The sequence below is a fragment of the Papaver somniferum genome, chromosome 5, assembly GCF_003573695.1.
Source record: "Papaver somniferum cultivar HN1 chromosome 5, ASM357369v1, whole genome shotgun sequence".
NCBI lineage: Eukaryota > Viridiplantae > Streptophyta > Magnoliopsida > Ranunculales > Papaveraceae > Papaver > Papaver somniferum.
Genome location: NC_039362.1, coordinates 69,395,590 through 69,415,377, shown reverse-complemented (window position 1 = coordinate 69,415,377; position 19,788 = coordinate 69,395,590). Strand labels below are relative to the sequence as shown.

Sequence of the window (19,788 nt, the reverse complement as noted above, 5' to 3'; positions counted from 1 at the left end):
CAACACCCAAAATATCTTCCTTAGGCTTAATCACATCTTCCTGCCAAGTCTCAGCCATTGAATCGACCCGTAACCCCTTCATTGTTGTGATCAAACTTCTGCCAGTTGAGAATTTCATTTCCCGCCAAAAAACAGTTTTCAAACGAAGAAGAAAGGGTGTCCCCCTATCCTGAACTGGGGTGAGAATAGCAGGTGTCCACTGAGGTGCCCCTTAACCGATAGTGAGAGTCCGAATAACAATTGTCCTTCAAGGGTGCCCCGGGCAACTTTTCGAACCAAATTTTCCAAAAATGTTTATTTCCTCAAAATACATAAAAACACAATATTAGTACAAAAATAGAGTTCCAACAATACGGACATTGAGGACAAATTAGACACAAAAATGCGTCTATCAAGAGGGAAGAAAGAGCCAGGAGAAAAGCACAAGCCAAGATGAATGCTGATAAAAAGAGTGCTCGTGGTGGTGAAGGTAGTAGTAGTGGTCGTGGTGGTGAAGGTAGCAGTAGTGGTGGTGTTCTTAAACGGGGCCGTGGTCGTGGTCGTGGTCGTGGAGGTGAATGAATGATTTCCTAGTTTATTTCTTTATGTTGTGTTGGACAAATGTTAAGGTTAAAGGTTGGACAAATGTTTTTTTAAGGTTTATGGGACATGTTTTCGTATTTTGGACAACAAGTGTTGGATTTCTAGTTGTTGAATGAATGGTTTATTTAGCTATGTAAAGTTTCAATACTTATGCCGGCATGCTTTTTTTTAAGTTACAGTGTCGACCACACCAGGGCCGACAAGGTTTTGAACTGTCAGTCTGCCGGCCCTGACAACAGAAAATTCTTGAATACCAGGGTCGACAAGGTAATCACATCAATACCAAGCCGGATGTTATACAGCCGACAGGGTTTTATCTTATCGACCTTGTCGGCTATTTGTTGCAGAAAAAACCTTCTCCTGATGCCTAAAATCATCATAAGGCCGACATGGTTATAAATTATGTTCCTTGCCGACCACATAAAGGCCGGCACTGTAATGACCAAATACCGTTCCGACGGTTAAACAGAAAATTGCATGTTCTCCTGATGCCTAAACTCATCAAAGGTCGGCATGGTTATAAATTTCCTACCCTGTCGGCCTTATTGTAGCCGACACGCTAATGACCAAATACATTTCCGGCGGTTACAAAGAAGAAAATGATCTCCTGATGCCTAAAATCATCATAAGGTCGGGATGGTAACAAAATTTCGACCCTGCCGGCCGAATCTGGTCGGCATACTGGGGAAATAAAAAGCGTGCCGGCGGATTCAAATTTCAAATTTTTGCAAGTACAATTGAATTGATTGACTTGTATTTATACGCTATAACGGCCAAATTTGGGCATCATCCTATAAATACACTACTTATCTACACAAAACAACACACAATTATTTGCATATATGTAGATGGTGGATTTTCAACAAGGGATAAAATCGTAAACTCGTGATTATACGAGCCTTTGATCCACCAATCAGACATGAGTATCGAGGCACGGGTCTCTCATGAATTCTTAACGGAGAGTACTTTCTCTCAGAGTACATGTAGATATGTAGTCTCACGGCCGGACAACGACATATCTCATGAATACTGAACATTTTTAGTGATTATTTCTATATAGTATCACGAGATGGACGGCTCCTAGACAACTTTCTCTACTAGTATAGAGCGATAACGTCTTCAGGAACAAACAACGAGTTTACCCTGACTATATAAAGGATATGACTTACCGACAAGCTCATATCGGGATAATTAATGCTCCTAGAGATCTTGCTCTTCTAGTATAGAGCCACAAAGTTAATTATTCCTAATTAAGATTAATTCTGTCGTGACATTCACTACTGAATTCCAAGAATAATCTATTATTGCTCCTATTCCATGGTCGAATCCACGACTGGTCCCATGGAATGGCAATAAACAATTGTTCTGATTCTATGATCGAATCCACGACTGGTCCCATGGAATGGCAATAATAATTGCTCTTATTCCATGGTCGAATCCACGACTGGTCGCATGGAATGACAATAAACAATTGTTCTGATTCCATGATCGAATTTACGGCTTGATATCATAGAATAGCAATAACTATATTATCTTATTACCCCGATTTCATGATCGAACCCACAACTGGTCTCATAAATGGTAATATATAAAACTTAATTACTTCGATTCTATGGTCGAATCTACGATCCCATGTAATGGTAATGCTCACTTTATTATTCTGAATTCGTACTCGAATCCTCAGCTGATCCTATGAATTAATAATAAACATCTTATTACTCAGTTTTGTGAATTATTCTCCACTGAATTCCACAATTAGTAATAAATAATCAACAACCAGGCGTCTGAGCTAACTCTAAGTAAGCCCCTATTTATATGGTGAAAGTGTATGCAACGACGATGCACTAACAGTCACCGCACGAACGAGTATTTCAAAATACGACGAAACGATTAACCTATTGCAAAATAGGAAGAAAAATAATGAATAATCAAAATATTGACCAAGGCGCCAAGGGATTGGACTCACTGACTGGCCGACCGTGCCATGACCTATCCCACGCTAGTTTTATATTTTATCATATTTTTATTATTTTCCTTCATCTGATGAAAATCCTTTCATTTGAACAAATCTCCTTCGTCTCGAGGAAACTCCTCGACTTCATGGTGTTTTTATAAACCCATGAAAATAATATAAAATTAAGGAAAAATAGTGTGGGGCGTGACCATTGGCCAACCGGCCATGCCTTGGTCCCAGCCGTCCCCACACCTTATGGTTCCTCATTATTTTTTTATTATTATTATTATTTCTCTGATTTCATGAAAAAACTCCTTGATTTCATGGTATTTTGCAAAAATTAGGAAATAAATAATATAAAATTATGAAAACTCGTGGGACCGACCCCTAGCTGGACGACCATGCCCTAGCCGGTTCCACACGCTCCTTTATTTTATTATTATTTATTTTATTTTCCTTGAATTTATCAAATTCCTTGATTTCATGGTATTTCTCTCAAATTAGGAAAAATTCCCTCAAATCATGAAAAATACATTAAAAAATATATATATAATTATGAAAACTTGTGGGACCGGGCCCTAGACAGCCGGCCATGCCTCCCACGGCCCCACACGCCCTTGTTTTTATTATTTTAATATTTTTGCTTCCTTGAACTCATGAAAACTCCTTCACTTCAGGGAAACTCCCTAAATTCATCAAAACTCTTTAAATCATGATATTTTCATAAAATCATGAAAAATATTATAAAATTAAAGGAAAGGCACCACGGGACCGTGGTCACGACTGGCCGACCATACCCTGGTTTCACGGTCCCACGCCTTCTCATTCCTTTATTTTATAATTATTCTTCATCATCTCATGGTGTTTTCCTCAGTTTCCGTGAAACCCTCATTTTGGCATATTTTCTCGAATGGACGCTCAACTGCACGTCAGAAAATATTAAAATTCTCAGAACTGAGACACGGACGTCTTGGGGCCACGAGCGTGTTATCTTGATCGACCGAGATTGGCTCTTTGGCTTACAGAAGCCGGTCCCATCGATTTTCACAGTTTTGACCTAATTTGCACAATTACACGTATTAGGTCCAAAACTCTTCCAAACACTTTGGATTTTCATGAAGTGATCGTCATTCGATCCCGTGACCACCCAGGGACGGTTTCATGACCCCTTGGTCGGTCCCTCACCTCTTCATAATTAATTAGGTTTTTCACCTAAGGCTCAGACGAGCATTTTTGAATAAATGATTAAACCAGCATTTGATCATCTCTTCACCAACAAATCGTCAACTCTTCAGGATTTATTTGTATTTGTTCACGTGATCATATGAACACTACATGATTGATCCACGATCCCATGTAGTCGCTCCCTCCTTCGTCCCATGGTTAAAATTCTGACGAACCATGAATTGATCATCAATTGATCAAATTAGGGTTTCTGAATCCAAGGATCATCATTCCAGATTCCAACCTTAATAATTTTACGACGACCTCATGGTCATTAATTTTATTAATTATGCTCAGTTCGACGACCAGTATGCTAATTAATATTTTTGGTACGTTGCCAATAATCCATCAGATGAGCAACACATGCTCAGACGATCAAATATTCAACAATTCATCACATGAGCAACACTTGCTCAGATCATAAATATTTGCTAAAACCAAGGAATATTGGTTCAACAATCAATATTCAACGATCCGTCGAATGAGCAATACTTGCTCACTTCATCGTAAGAACTATACCTCTGTCTCATGACATGTTCAACTCATGAGTTTCAGAACATCATGTTCAACTCAGCAACTACATGGACTCATCATCCCATCAAACCACGAAGTCATCAATTGACTAACATACCACGAGACTTCAATCGTGTCACTTTGGGGGATATCACTTAGGGTTTTGGTATGGCGGTCTACGGCATGTGTGTTCAAACACACGATGGAATGTGAGCAAGTCGTGCAATCAGTTGAAGGAATTCACGAGGTAGTGGGTGGAAAATCGAACAAGTCTCCACACGTTGAGCAACTGGTTTCAAACACGATCTCCACTTCCCCACTCCTTGATTGCATCAACTTTCACACTTCATGGGGTCATGGTGTCTAAAATTCCAGCAATATAAATAAGTCTCTGAATCATGATTGAATCATCATCGTCAACAGTATCATCAATCTCACGTCTCATCGACAACACGGGATCATCAACTCATCAATTGAGGTTTAATATTTTGCTCGATTCGAGGAGTCTCCTCCGTACGGCCGTCTCCTCAATTCCTTAAAAACCAGCAAATCGTTTTTCCCCATCTACAATATACTCTCCAAAGCTCATATCATCGTACACTCCATCTAACTCACCCAATAGATCTCTACATATAACAATGGCTTCATTTGATTCTAATGAAGATTTGGCAATCACCAAAGCTTGGTATACGGAAAAACGACTTAGACGTCAATCCTCCGAAAGGGTGGATTCCACAACCTTTTGGGCTAGGGTACACAACAAATTTATCCAAGAGTTTGGGAATCTTAATGCAAGAAGTGTTCAACAAGTCCATGAGAGGCACCTAGTAATCGAAAACGCGATACTTGCTTTTTTAGCTCTCCAACCTCGGATTTTTAACACTCGCCCCTTCACCTTGTCCATTGCAAAATTTGTGAGTATTTTTGTGGTTTGTTTTACGTAACCCATGTTGTTTTATCTTCCAATGAAACACCACTAACAAATGTAAGTTTGTTTTTGTAGCACAAAGTCGTGAAAGCGCGCTACTTGCAGGAAAAGGGGGAAGCATTCGCTTTCGATGCAAGCTATCACTTCTTGGCAGAAAGAATCCCGGAGGATAACCCAGACTACTTGGATATTGTATCGTCTTCGGAGGAGGAAGATTGATGGCTTTAGAAGTTTTAGTATAGGTTTTGTGGGTAGACCTCTATGTAAACCCTCACGAGACTATAACTCGTCCACTAGGGTCACCCAGGGGTTCAAAGGCTTGATGCACATGCTAAGTGCATTCGTTTTTATGTTTCAATCAATGTAGTAACCAAAATTGCATGAATAAAGTGAATTACATCTTCCCATATTTTATTTTCTGTATGGTATAGTACGGGTCGGCAAGGTTATAAATCCTTAACATGCCGGCTACAGGTCAGCCGACAGTGTTATAAATTATGTGCATGCCGACTATATGATAGCCGGCATTGTAGGAAATATTTACATGCCGACCGTAAGATTGCTGCCCCAAGAAAGTCGGCATAATCTACATTCAAAGACCCTCCCGACCAATAAAGGGTCGGCGTGTTCCTCATCCAAGGACAATGCCGGCTACGCTTGGTCGGTATCTTATTCAAATATCGACCATGCCGGCGTAACATAGACGACACCTTATTCAAACCTGGACCTTGCTGACCGTTCATATTTTCAAATCTAAATTTTTTGATCTAAATCGAACTCATAAGACGGATTAAAGCTTTAATCTACTGAATTCATAATTTGAAATTTTTTAATCTAAACTCAATTAATTAACCTAATCAGAATTTTTAGTGTTAATTAAACAAGGGTCTATTATCCATTTAGAAAATACAAGGTTAAGGGGTGGCTTCTTTTACTTCAAAATGACCTAGCTTTTGTCTCATTAGGTATACCCCAATTAATATGGGTATACCCCAATCTCGCCAGGCTAGAAATACTTGGGTTTTTTTTTTTGTAGGAAATACTAGTAGGTCCTAGAAATAATATATTAGGATGAGTCTGGTCCATTTGACCTAGTCAATTGTCTGTTTGGTCCTTTTATTATTTGGTCCTTTTACCGACATATATAAACAAGAAACAACTTTATTTTCTCTCTCCTGTCGATTTTCTTCTCTCGCTGCATATTTTTTTTTCTAGGGTTTACGAAGATTGATACCAAGATCGATTTCGCTGCAAAAATTCTTCCTCATTTTCGTTCTTGATACCAAGATCGATTCGATTTTACAACAGATTAACTTGGTTATGAAGATTGATTTGATTTCAGAGTTAATTTGATTACGGAGTTTGATTTGGAATTACAGATCTTTTGAAGATTAGAGGCTTTTCTTTGAAGATTGATTCAGTTGTTTTGAAGATTCCGAGGCTTTTGTTTGAAGATTGATTCGGTTGTTTTGAAGTTTCGAGGCTTTCCTTGAAGATTTATTCGGTTGGAGTTGATTTTTTGGAATCACAGATTCGGAGATTGGTGTTTTTTTGGTTTTGATCTGAATTCTTCTTGTTGCTGGTGAGTTTTCTCGCTAATCCTTTCCTTGATTTGAAGTAATTCTATAGATCAACCAAGTTTTTCTTTGATTAGTATGTTTTTTGAATTTTAAGATCAATGAATGAATTCGTTCTGGTAAGGCTTCATTTGTTAGAATGAACTCTTTCTTTGTCAAGGAAGAAGTAGTGTTGGTGTTTGTTTATGTGTTAGGATGTTAACGAATGAAGTCATTCTGTTGTTACTGCTTCATTCCAAGAATGAACTCTTTCTTTGTCAAGGAAGAAGTACTGTTAGGATGTTAATGAGTGAAGTCATTGTGTTAACGCTTCATTTGTTGTAATTAACTCTTTATTTTGTTTAAGGAAGAAGCTATTAGTGCTATTATGATGTTAATGATTGAAGTCATTGTGTTAAGGCTTCATTTGTTAGAATGAACTCTTTATTTTTGTTAAGGAAGAAACTATTAGTGCTATTATGATGTTAATGAATGGAGTCATTGTGTTAAGGCTTCATTTATTAGAATGACCTCATTATTTTTGTTAAGGAAGAAGATACTAGTGCTAGTATGTTACGGCTTCATTCCAAGAATGAACTCTTTCTTTTTGTCAAGGAAGAAGTATTGTTTGCTGCTTTGTTTATCAGTTAGGATGTTAACGAATGAAGTCATTCTGTTAAGGCTTCATTTGTTAGAATGAACTCTTTATTTTGTTAAGGAAGAAGCTATTAGTGTTATTATGATGTTAATGAATGAAGTCATTGTGTTAAGGCTTCATTTGTTAGAATGAACTCTTTATTTTTGTTAAGGAAGAAGCTATTAATGCTATTATGTTACGGCTTCATTCCAAGAATGAACTCTTTATTTTTGTCAAGGAAGAAGTATTGTTTGTTTCTTTGTTTATCTGTTAGGATATTAACGAATGAAGTCATTCTGTTAAGGATTCATTTGTTAGAATGAACTCTTTATTTCGTTAAGGAAGAAGCTATTAGTGCTATTATGTTACGGCTTCATTTGTTAGAATGAATTCTTTAATGAATAAGTAGTCTTGATGCTTGTTTATCTGTTAGAATGTTATTGTATGAAGGCTATTTTGTTTCAGCTTCATTCTAATAATTAACTATTTTTGGTTGTGTGTGTTCATTTTTCAGGTTCAGTATGAGTTGTTATGCAGTTGTGTACTACAAAGGGAATAGTATTCCATTGGAAGTTTCTTTAGATACGATGATGCGTGACGTCAAAATACATGTTTGTGATTATTGGAGAAACTTGACTCCTCAGAGCATAAGATTTAGGGATGGGGAAAGTTATGATAAAGCTGTCATCAACTGTGATTATTCTCTTCAAGGACTGATTGTTGTTACTTGTTCAAAAGAATTGGCAAGTTTTAATTTGTTTGTTGAGGCTTCTAATGTTGGTGCTTCCAGCTTTTCATCTGGTACTTCCACGCAGTCGCTCATTGATGATGAATCATGTAGTGGGTTCACTGAGACTTCAAAGATTAAATACTTGACGGAAGGTCACGAGGTAGTAAAACCTCTTTTATCTGCAGGTTGGGAGGATATTTTTAAAGGTGTTGGCCAAGTTTTTCATGGTGGTGTTGATGAGGTTCGCTTAGCTATCAGCAAATATTGCAGCAAGTCTGGTTATACATTTGCAAAGGCTAAGAATGATAGACTTAGGTATACAGCCAAGTGTGGTAGGGATGCAGATTTTCCTTCGTATCTGCACTGTATTCCAATTGATACCAATAAAAGTATCTTTGCTATCAAGGAATTCAATGAGGAGCACAAATGTGGTGGTACTTATAAGCTGAAGGATCCACCTGTGAAGAAGAAATTGATAAAACATCTATTCAAGGATCAAATACAATCTAATCCGTCGATAAAGCCTAATGATATGGTTGCTCATGTGAAGAGTTGTTACGGTATTAACATAAAATACCACCATGCTTATAAAGGGAAGGAAGCATCTAAGGCAGAGATAAATAGCGATGATGTAAAAAGTTTTACAGATCTGGTTTGGTATGTTGACGCAATAAAGGCTACCAATCCTGGAAGATATATTAAGTTTGAATATGATAAAGAGACTCAATGTTTTCAGAGGCTTTTCATATGTTTTGCTGCCTGTATGGAATGATACCGGTTCATTCGTCCTATGCGTTACTGTGATGCAACATTTCTCACTGAGAGATTCAAGGGAATATTGATGGCTGCCACTGGTGTGAATGGGAACCAAGGTAATTTTCTGGATAACTAACTGTTTTTTTTTAATTAGTTTCTACTTTGATTAGTTCTCCACAGACAGTCCATTATACAAAATGAACTTCATTTTTGGAATGAAGCCTAGAAAAGTTACATATATTAATTCTACAGTTCATGTTATAGAATGGACTTCATTTTTGGAATGAAGTCTAGAAAAGTTATACATATAGATTCCATAATTCATTGTATAAAATAAAGTATCCCTGTTGCTTTGGTTATCTGTTAGTTTGTTATTTTGTTAAGAAGGTCTTTCATTTTAAGAATGAACCCTTCATTTAGAAAAGTTATACATATAGATTTCATAATTCGTTGTATAAATTGAAGTATCCATGTTGCTTTGATTATCTGTTAGTTTGTTATTTTGATTATACAGAATGGACTTCATTTTTGGAATGAAGTTTAGGAAAGTTATAGATATTGATTCTACAGTTCATGTTACAGAATGGACTTCATTTTTGGAATGAAGCCTAGAAAACTTACAGATATTGATTCTACAGTTCATGTTATATGATGGACTTTATTTTTGGAATGAAGTCTAGAAAAGTTATACATATAGATTCCATAATTCATTGTATAAAATGAAGTATCCATGTTGCTTTGATTATCTGTTAGTTTGTTATTTTGTTAAGAAGGTCTTTCATTTTAAGAATGAACCCTTCATTTTTTTGTTAAGTTTTTGTATGCATTTGATTTTCTTAATGAACTGACACTTTTTAGTTCTACTGTTTTCTTTCATTTCTGTAGGTTTTTTTCCTTTTGCGTATGCTTTAGTTCCTGGAGAAGACATTGAAGGGTGGGAGTGGATTATGGAAAACTTGAAGCATTGTGTCGACTCTCGTCCAATCACCTTTATCACTGATCGTCATGAAGGGTTGAAGCAAAGTATTCCCAAGTATTTTCCCAACTCTTTTCATAGTTACTGTTTCTATCATTTGAAGAATAACTTCCCCATCAAGAAATCACATGAGAAGTATAAACAAGTTCAGGATTTGTTCCATAAAGCTGCATACTGCTACAGTGTTTCCAAATATGAGGCAACTTTGAATGAGATGTGCATCATAGGATGTGTTTGGGTTGCCAAGTACATCAGAAGTATCGATCCTAAGCACTGGGAAAATGCTTTCTTCTTAGGATGTAGGTATGGGACACACTCATCAAGTATTGCAGAGTCTTTCAATAAATGGATTCATCGTGAAAGGGATCTGCCTCCAGCTGCTCTTGTTGATGAGATGAGGATAAAGATTATGAGGATGAGTGCAGAAAGGCGTGAGCTCGGTAGAAATTATAGTGATAGTTTGACTCCATCTATAAGGCTTTACTCAAGTCACATGTCGATATAGGGCGTCCATGGGATGTTACGGAGTCAGGTAATGGTATATATGAGGTTCACTCTCCTAGCTCTCATGTTGTTGATCTGATGCAGATGACGTGCACTTGCCAGAGATGGAAAGTGTTTGGTTTCCCCTGTGCTCACGCCACTGCTGCTATTACTATGAGTGGTATTGAGATGTTGAGGTTTATCCAGCCTTACTTTGGTTCGAATCATTTTCGCCACACGTATACTCCTGCAATTCGACCCATTCCAAAATATGACAGGCCAGAAGCGTATGAGCCTGAAGAGAGAGTCCTACCTGGTATTCCAAGGCCACCTTCAGGAAGACCACCAAAGAAGCGCATTCGTAGTGCTTATGAGAAGGAGAGGAGGCCTATGAAGTGCTCAAACTGCAAAAATATTGGGACCACAACAAAGCTACCTGTCATGTATTAATGATGGAGTAGTATGCATGAACCTTTTTTCAACTTTATGTTTTTTTTAATGTTTTATGAACTTCTCTTACCTGTTTGATTATGCACTGTTTTTTTTTTTTAACTTTTTGACACGCACTTCATTGTCTGGAATGAACTTCATTTTCTGTAATGAACTCCCTTTTGTTTTCTTAGAAATGCTTTTTTTAGATGTTATTTCTATTGGATATGTATGTACTGATATTTTGTAGCAGGTTATGGTATTTTTCCTACCAAATCAACTCTATGGGATATGTATCAGTTCATTTACTGAAATGAACTTCATTTTCAGGAATGAACATATCTTTTTTCCTAGAACTTTTATTGAAATGATAATGTTTATTCAATGGGATATGTACTGATATTTTTACTGGAGTACTGGTATCCATTAGACAGCAAGACAAGGCATAATATGTCATTATCTGGAATGAACCGCCGCTCTATCAGTTCATTTACTGAAATGAACTTCATTTTCAGGGATGAACACAACTTTTCCTAGAACGTTACTGAAATGATAATGTTATTCAATGGGATATGTGATGATTTTTTTGAAGCAGGTTAATTACTGGAAAGAACTTGTATTCCATAGAGTTCATTTTGGTAAATGAACTGGTATACATAAGACAGCAAGACAGCACTGAAGTACTGCAATGAACCCACTTCATTTATGGAACGAAGTTCATTACTGGAATGAACAAGTATCCATTAGACAGTAAGACAACGCATAAGATAGAACATTGATGTTATCTACTATCCAGAATATGATAGATGAAAATATAAAACATACTAGAGTATCAATTACATTAGAAGCTAATTCAGGTGATATTAGACATAAGAGTTTTCTGTTGCAGTAAGAATTAATCTACTGTGCAATATACTAGTATAGTTAAAAAAGTTGTCTGTTTAATCTGTTCCAATTAACATATTGCTAAGGTATTCCGAGTTGCCAAATTCACTCCAACTCTCTTCATCTCCTGATGCAGTAAGAAGTTTGTATGCCATCCCAACTCTCTTGCTTGCATCTTCTCTATCATGTCAGCTTTCTTCATCACACTCTGCACTTGTTTGTGGTTGGCTTGACACTTCTCTTGATCCAATAGCAGGTGTACAACATGCAATCTGGAAATGCTCCTTGATCTGGCACTCCTGGCAGATTTTCAAAGTGGACGTTGTTGCATCTCACCGCACCATGAACTTGTAGCCACAAGTTGATGTGTTTCATGCAGTACATAGTCATTCTGTTTGCGTCAGCTTTGCATTGCTTACAAAGATCTCCCTTTTTGATGGAGTTGTAATGCTCCCATGTATAGTTGTCGATGTTAAAAACCAGAAGATGCCAGTGTTCACCTAGAGGCCTTCTTTATTTTGCATTAGCACTGTGTGGGTCAGTATTCAAAGGAATGAGCAGCTTTTGGGTTTTTCAGGCATGCCTCTTATAAACTGATAAATTTATTCTGTTCTCTTCAGTTCATTGTGTTGTGCAAAAAATGTCTGAAAAACAAAAATAGAAATGAATTAGATAAGCAGTTCATTCTATGCATGTTGGATTATACAGTTCAAATAGATAAAAATCAAATAACCTTCATAGGCATGCATTTTTCTCTAAATCAGACAAACTGCAAGCAAACAGTTTATAAGAGGACATTGTATAACCTTATAATGAAGTCTAGAAATGAAGTCCAGCAAACTGCAAACAAACAGTTTGCAAGCAAATAACCTTCATTCTAGAAATGAAGTCCAGCAAACTCATAAAACATGGTATTTTTCAGAGGACATTGTATTTTTCTAGACTTCATTCTAGAAATGAAGTCCAGAAAACTCATAAAAATCTAATAACCTTCATAGGCATGCATTTTTCTCTACATCAGACAAACTGCAAGAAAACAGTTCACTTTTATCAATGAATAGGAAGAAACACACTTACGAATGCTGTTGAATTCATAATCTCGAAGTTGATATACTTTCTTGGAGTCTCACTGTCCTCGCTATCATTGAGCATTCTATCGTTGTTTGCAGCTTTATACTTTCTGTATATATAGTAGTCCAACAAGGTGGTGTCCAAGTATTTATTGAACAACATTGAAACGATTTCACTCCCTTGAACTGAAATTGGAATTTGCTTGTGATTCTCTGCTTTACAAGCTGCTTGACTGCAAAAATACAAAGAAAAATGAACTGTCAATATTTTATACCAAAAAAGAATTGTTGAAGAGAAACATATAAAGAGTTAGTAAGAGAAACATACATAGTCATAGATTTGCGGAAGAAATCACCAAATACCGCCATCACATCATTATCAAATCTGTGGTACAAAGGAGATTCTCTCAATTCTGGTAGATTTGGCTTGATTTCTTGTCTTGCTCTTCGAGGAGCCTGTGTTGCTGCTTCTTGAATCCGATCTTCTTGCTGAACATTTGCAGGCTCGGATCCTCTTTTCCTCTTACCAACTGGGTTCTATACTTTCTTCTTCTCTTCTTTATCTCTATCAGCATCAGGTGATTTCTTTGACACTACGTTCCCTTCTTTGTTCAATGTCAGTATGATTGTTGTTTTCTTTAAACTGTAATTTGATCCTGATATGAATTGTTTCCCTATTCCTTTCACTGGTTTGTTTGATCTAGTAGCCATTCTACTACTTTCTTCCGGTATTTTTTCACAGGTGTCTTCTGAGTTTGCTCCATCGATGAACCAAAGCTTGTTTCATTCAGTTCTGCAACTATTTGCGAAGCTGTCTCAACATCTGCAGCAGTTGTCTTTGCTTTCTTTCACCTAGTAACCACTCCAGTTGCTTCTGGTGACACAGGGGTGGACTGATACTGTGTCATCCCAATCGAGAAACTAGGAGGACTACAGTCGTTGATCGCTTTTACGGTAGCTTTGATGACGACCTCATCTTCTTCATCATTCAAATCTTCATTATTTTCATTCTTATCATCAATAAGCTGCAAACTCTCATGCTCTTCTCTCATGAATATATCATCTTTGTTACTTGCTGTTAAAAATAATTCAAGAAGCATAAATAAAACAGATATACACCTTCATTCTAAAGAATGAACTCATAAATATATCCAACTTCATTCTACAACTTCATCATATAGATCTACTAACTTCATTCTACAAAATGAAGTCCAGCAAACATCAAAGGAGACACATGGTTCACTGTAGGAATGAGCTCTTTACAATTTTTCTAGACTTCATTCTAGAAATGAAGTCCAGCAAAAATCAAAAGAGGTAACTTGGTATACACCTTCACTCTAAAGAAGGAACTCAAAAAACATGGTATACACCATCATGGTATTATTCATCAAACTCAGTACAATTTTTCTAGACTTCATTCTAGAAATGAAGTCAAGCAAACATGACTTTATTCAGTACAATTATTCATTAGAATAATGAACTCCAACTTCTATATTTGTAGCCAGAGTCATCCATGAGAATGAACTCTAACCTATGCTTGAAAAGTCACAGTTCATTTACAGAGTGAACTCCAACTTCTGTATTTGTAGCCAGAGTTCATCCATGAGAATGAAACTCCAACCTCTGATTGAAAAGTCAAAGTTCATTTCACACAATGAACTCCAACCTGTAAAACTAAAATATTTGCAGAAGGAAGAAAAAACTTAGAATTCTTACCCAAGTTCATACATTGATCAATACTCAAAGGAGTTGTGGTGTTGTTTATTGGAATTGAAGGAAGCTCTACTTCAGTCATCTCATCAAGGGGTTGTTGCTGAATATCACTTGCATCAACTTCTACAGAAGGATCTCCAACAGATAAGACGGGAAAGAGATGATCAGAACCTCCAACAGCTTCATTTACAGCATCTGGTACTGCTTGCATTCCATCATCCACAGTAGCATATGGGTTCAGAATTTCAACATTATCATTCACATTTCCAACACCATCTTCCAAGTCTTCATCCACACCAGCATCTGGTACTGATTGCATATCTTTAGCAGCACTGTGCATTCCAACATCTTCATTTCCAACACAAGCTTCCTCTGGTTCATTCAACAATGCACTCTTATGCTCATAAGTGAAAAGTTTAGTACGCATGTACTCTGATGCTTGGTCTGCCATGAATTTCGCCACATTCCCTCCTCGAGCTAGCAATGCATCAACTTCAGGTTACTTTGAAGCCAAGTATATTTCAAGGCATTCCATATTTACATCAAAGAGTGTCTTCTTAGTACTTGCTTTGAAGCCAAGTATATTTCAGGTTGCTTTGAAGCCAAGTATATTCTAGAAATGAAGTCCAGCAAACTCATAAAACATGGTATTTTTCTAGACTTCATTATAGAAATGATAATGTTATTTTTCAGAGGACATTGGATTTTTCTAGACTTCATTCTAGAAATGAAGTCCAGCAAACTCATAAAACATGGTATTATTCATCAAATAAGACTTCATTCTAGAAATGAAGTCCAACAAACTCATAAAACATGGTATACAACTTAATTCAGAAGAATGAACTCAAACATCAAACATCAAACAGATATACACCTTTATTCAAGAGAATGAACTATAAATTCATTCTAGTACTTCATCATATAGATCTACTAAATTCATTCTACAAAATGAACTCCGAAAAGATATACCCTACTTATACACTTCATGCATACAGCAGAAAAATTGGAATACAAACTGAATCAACAACAAACAGATCAAAAATCAACTTCGAATTAGGTTTTTTGTACCTTTTGGTGGTTTCTTTACTGTTGATTTCTTTGTCACTGGTTCTTTTTCTTCTTGATTATCTCCTTCAAAAACAACTAACTGACTGTCTCTTTCTTCAACTTCTTCGTCTGAAGATGAATCTACTACTACTTTCTTCTTCGATTTACCCATTTAGGGTTTTGGTTTCTTCAATTTTTCTAGGGTTTTTCGATTTTCTGGGTTTGGTTTTCTGATTTTGAAGACTGTTTTTGATTTCGATTTGCGAAGTTTGAAATGATTTCGACTGATTTTGTGGATTCTTGGTTTGATGATGTTCGTTCTCTGGGTTTTGGAGAGAAGAAGACGAAGAAGTTGTGGTTGTCTGAAAATGAAACTGAAAATGAAATAAAGAAGGAGAGAGACAGTTGACGCGTTTTTAGGAGATCGTGGGTTGAAGGCGGTAACATTTAGGTAAGGGTATTATTGTTTATTTGTTTTTTTTAATTATGGACCAAATGGAAAAGGTGAATTCTAAAAGGACCAAACTGTTGTGGGTCCGGGCATAAAAGGATCAAACGATATTATTTTTCCTTTTTTATTTTGAGCTGTGATTAAAAGCCGAATAAAACTCAAATTCTGGAGTTTTTGGGCCCACTTGGGAAAAGTTAGACTAACGGAAACCCTGGGTTTGAACATTTTTTTTCTCCGTTTTTGTTGCACATTGATAGTGTTTCTCCCCAGACCCTAATTGCAATTCTTCCCGCTTTCTTTACCGCCTATTTCTTCTCCCTGTTTTTCTTTCTTTTTTCTCTGTTCTCCCTGTTGATTTCTTTTCCTTTTTCTTATCGCAGATGATAATATATAGATCTGCAAGATATAGATGAGCTATCGGTTTAAGCATAAAGATGTGGATCGCAAATGAGGTTTTATCAGTTCGAACCAAACGTGACTTAGAGTTTGTTCCTTTTCCCTGTTTATTTGGTTTGGGATTTTTTTTGTTCTATTTTGATTTCTTAGTTTCTCTTTGTTGATCCGGCATATTCTTATTATTTGGTGATCTTATTTATAATTTATTTTGATTTAGTTGATGTTCTTATTATTAGGTGATTTTATTTTTATTTATTTTTGACATAAGATTTGTTATTTTCTCTATTTATTTTGATTTTGGGGGTCTTATTTCTTACTTATTTCACTATTTTTTGGTTTTGTAAGCTCCCTTGGTCTTTTTATAATAGAGATTTAGTTATGATGGGCGAAGTCTAACTGATGCTCTTAAGTTTTTTCATATTATGAAAGAAGATTGATTCTGTAATTTCTGTGTTTTCTATGATGTTGTATTATCTTTTTCCCTTTTTGTGTTTTCATTGCAGCTTGCGGGGTTCTCCTCAAATGTGAGTAGACCCACAATATTATTTTTTTTAATATAAAGTGTCGTTTTGATTAAATCAAATGATTAAAGCATATTGTGATCACTCCATTTCTTGCATCTTTCACTGTGTCACTTTGTTGATCGAGACAGAACTGAAGTAATGCATGCACTCATTTTCAGTAATTCAGATCACTATGTTACTCTGAAATGTTAATTAGGAATCTGTAAAACTCTTTCTTCACATTTTGAACGTATTGGAAATGCCAATTTTACATGTACTAGGAAGCATTTTAAAAATATATGTGTATGTATACACAAAATCGAAAGAAACTGTCAGCAAGGTCTTCTCTTTGTATCAAAATTTTCATATGTGTGTTAATTTACTCTTTTGATTCCAATTGTGAGTAACCAGGTTTCATTTCTTGAGAATGTCTACTGGAAAGAACTTGCTATTCTCCATTACTGATTTGACAGCATGTGCATTATCTTTCCTTGAGCTGTAGCAATCTTCAGTTCAGGTAATGTTTTAGGATCTTATTTAGAAAACCATACTTCTTGCCTCTTCCCTAACATGTAAAAAAACACTCCTCATCACCACATCGAAACAGAAGTAACCGTTTAGAGAGCATTCCATGTGTTTCGTATATACTTTGCACTATTTTCTTTGAGGCAATGTATTTATATGTCTTTAGAGTCCCTCTAACTATAGACATTAACCAAACAACAAATAGGATGAAATGGGTTTGTGTTTCAAACGAAACAAGAATAATGAATACAGATCAGATCACAGTAAAAACGGCACGAATCTCAATCTCATTCTGTAGTGAAGACTTAAGGCTGACATATCACTTGTTTGTGAGCAATTTATTTTGGGTTTCATATGTAATTAATTTACAAAGGACTATTTTGAGTTTCCTCCACTTTAAAAATCACTAATTACCGTTTCCTTTCCAAATAGATTAAAATTAGTTTTTCCTCATATCGTTAGTTTTTCCACCCATTGTTCGGTTAGCTTAGTCAGCATCTGTGCACGCGTGGTGTAGACTGTATATTTTTTCCATGATCTTCCTAAAATACCCTCTACCAATACCAAAGAACAAATCAACGGCACCTGTTATCTTCTCCTTGACTTTCAATTCAACTCACTTTCAGTACATTAAAGTTATCCCAAACTTCTGCTCGTGTTCCTGGGTGTTCTTCTCGATCAAGAACCTCCTATTTCGGATCACATAAACTTCTAGCCACCACCACCATTAACACCGGTACTGCCTACCCAGATCAATTAAATCATCATCCATCCACATTCAAAACCATGCCAAATGATATCGAACACCATATTTGGGTAAAATCCAATCTCACACACCACTGAACTAGAACCCTCAACGGATGCAAATTAACCAAACACATAGACCGTCTCCAAACCCACCCATTCATCATTTGTTTCAACTGCAGATAACTCAGATCTAATTTTCCGACATACAATTCAGGTCAAATACGACCAAATCCTCACCGATTAGAAATTCCCCATATCCTTATGTTGCTGCTGCTTGAATCTAACAACACCAATCAATCTAACACCAACATCACCATTAATCAACACCAAAACTTCAATTAACCCCAGAAATCAAATCCACCATTGTTACTGATATTACAACCGTCTAATTCATCCGGTAAAACAATCAACCCAACTCTGAGTCGATCAATTTTTTCTTGGTCTTTTTTTTGTAGAATTTCTCTTCAAAAATTCAATTTCGTACCATATGAAAACCCCAAAACAGATCCATGTAATGTAAGAACCCCCAAATTTGTTATTGTTAAACCATCATCACTGCTTCCATCGATGTGAAAGAGAGTCAAAAGGACATGAGCAACAGCTGGTTGAAGCTTCTGAATTTGGGAGAATAGCTCGACCTGCATATGTGGGGAGATAACAACGACGGTAACTACATTTAGAGATGATTAATCTAATAAAAATAAAATAAAATAAAGGGTATTTTAGGTAGTCTACGCGAGACATGTACCTGTTTTCCAGGTGTTAATTAATGATGACTCAGCTAACCGAACAATGGATGGAAAAACTAACGATGGGAGAAAACACTAATTTTAATCTATTTGGGGAGGAAACGCTAATTAGCGATCTTTAGAGGGGAGAAAACTCAAAATAGCCCATTTACAAATCAAATCCCTGATTAGTTTATGTTTCATATATTATGGTTATGCTTGAGCAGTTTTTTGCATATTGTGGACTTCATGCTGCTCAGGTTAGAAATAAATCCCTTGCCTATTATATGCTTTAACTGTATATCACACATAATTATGGTGGGAGTCAAAATCAGAACCTTTTTTTGATTATAATAGCGCAAACTGGAAATATTGCGCGATGTTATTCTTCTTTTGTTCCTTGTAAACCATGATATACTCTTCAACACTGCAACAATGTTGTTCTTCCTTTTAATTTTTGATTTTGACATGTCTAATTTCTTCTAGTACAAGTTTCATGGTTCAAAACGGTTCATTAATGAATATGAATCTGTGGCACAATGGTAGTGCGTCTGACATCAAGTTAGAAGGTTGTGTGTTCGATTCACACCAGATTCAGTCCTCTATAGTGACCGTTTTGTTATTTCATCCTTGACACTGACTTACAATTAGTAATAGAACATAAGTACCACAAAATTTGCACATAGAATTGATATGGATGATTGAACTGTGTTGCACCAGCTGAAATGGTTCCACAGCTATAACGCACTATGTATATATGCCACCACCAGTATAAACAACAATAGGAGGGGAACATTTTTTTGGTTTTGTGATGATTGGGTCACTAACCATAAGATATCATAGATTCTGTGATATTTTGCTTCCATACACTTAAAACATAGATTCATACTCGATAAGTGAACTGAGTATTCATGGCTTTTCGTTTTTTTATCCATAAAATACTACCTCCGTCCCT

General features: G+C 36.2%; 1 protein-coding gene and 1 non-coding gene across 2 annotated transcripts; both read left to right on the top strand.

Moving 5' to 3' along the window:
- The first annotated feature begins 8,914 nt into the window (after positions 1–8,914).
- On the top strand, positions 8,915–12,007 carry LOC113279151. The gene is made up of 4 exons (XM_026527856.1): positions 8,915–8,996; positions 9,766–10,296; positions 10,362–10,782; positions 11,740–12,007. Exons 1-4 carry the CDS (start codon positions 8,915–8,917, stop codon positions 12,005–12,007), a joined length of 1,302 nt encoding a protein of 433 aa, XP_026383641.1.
- A 7,351-nt stretch (positions 12,008–19,358) lies between these two features.
- On the top strand, positions 19,359–19,430 carry TRNASTOP-UCA. Its single transcript has one exon. It is a non-coding gene; the product is annotated as a tRNA-Sec (tRNA).
- Positions 19,431–19,788: the final 358 nt, after the last annotated feature.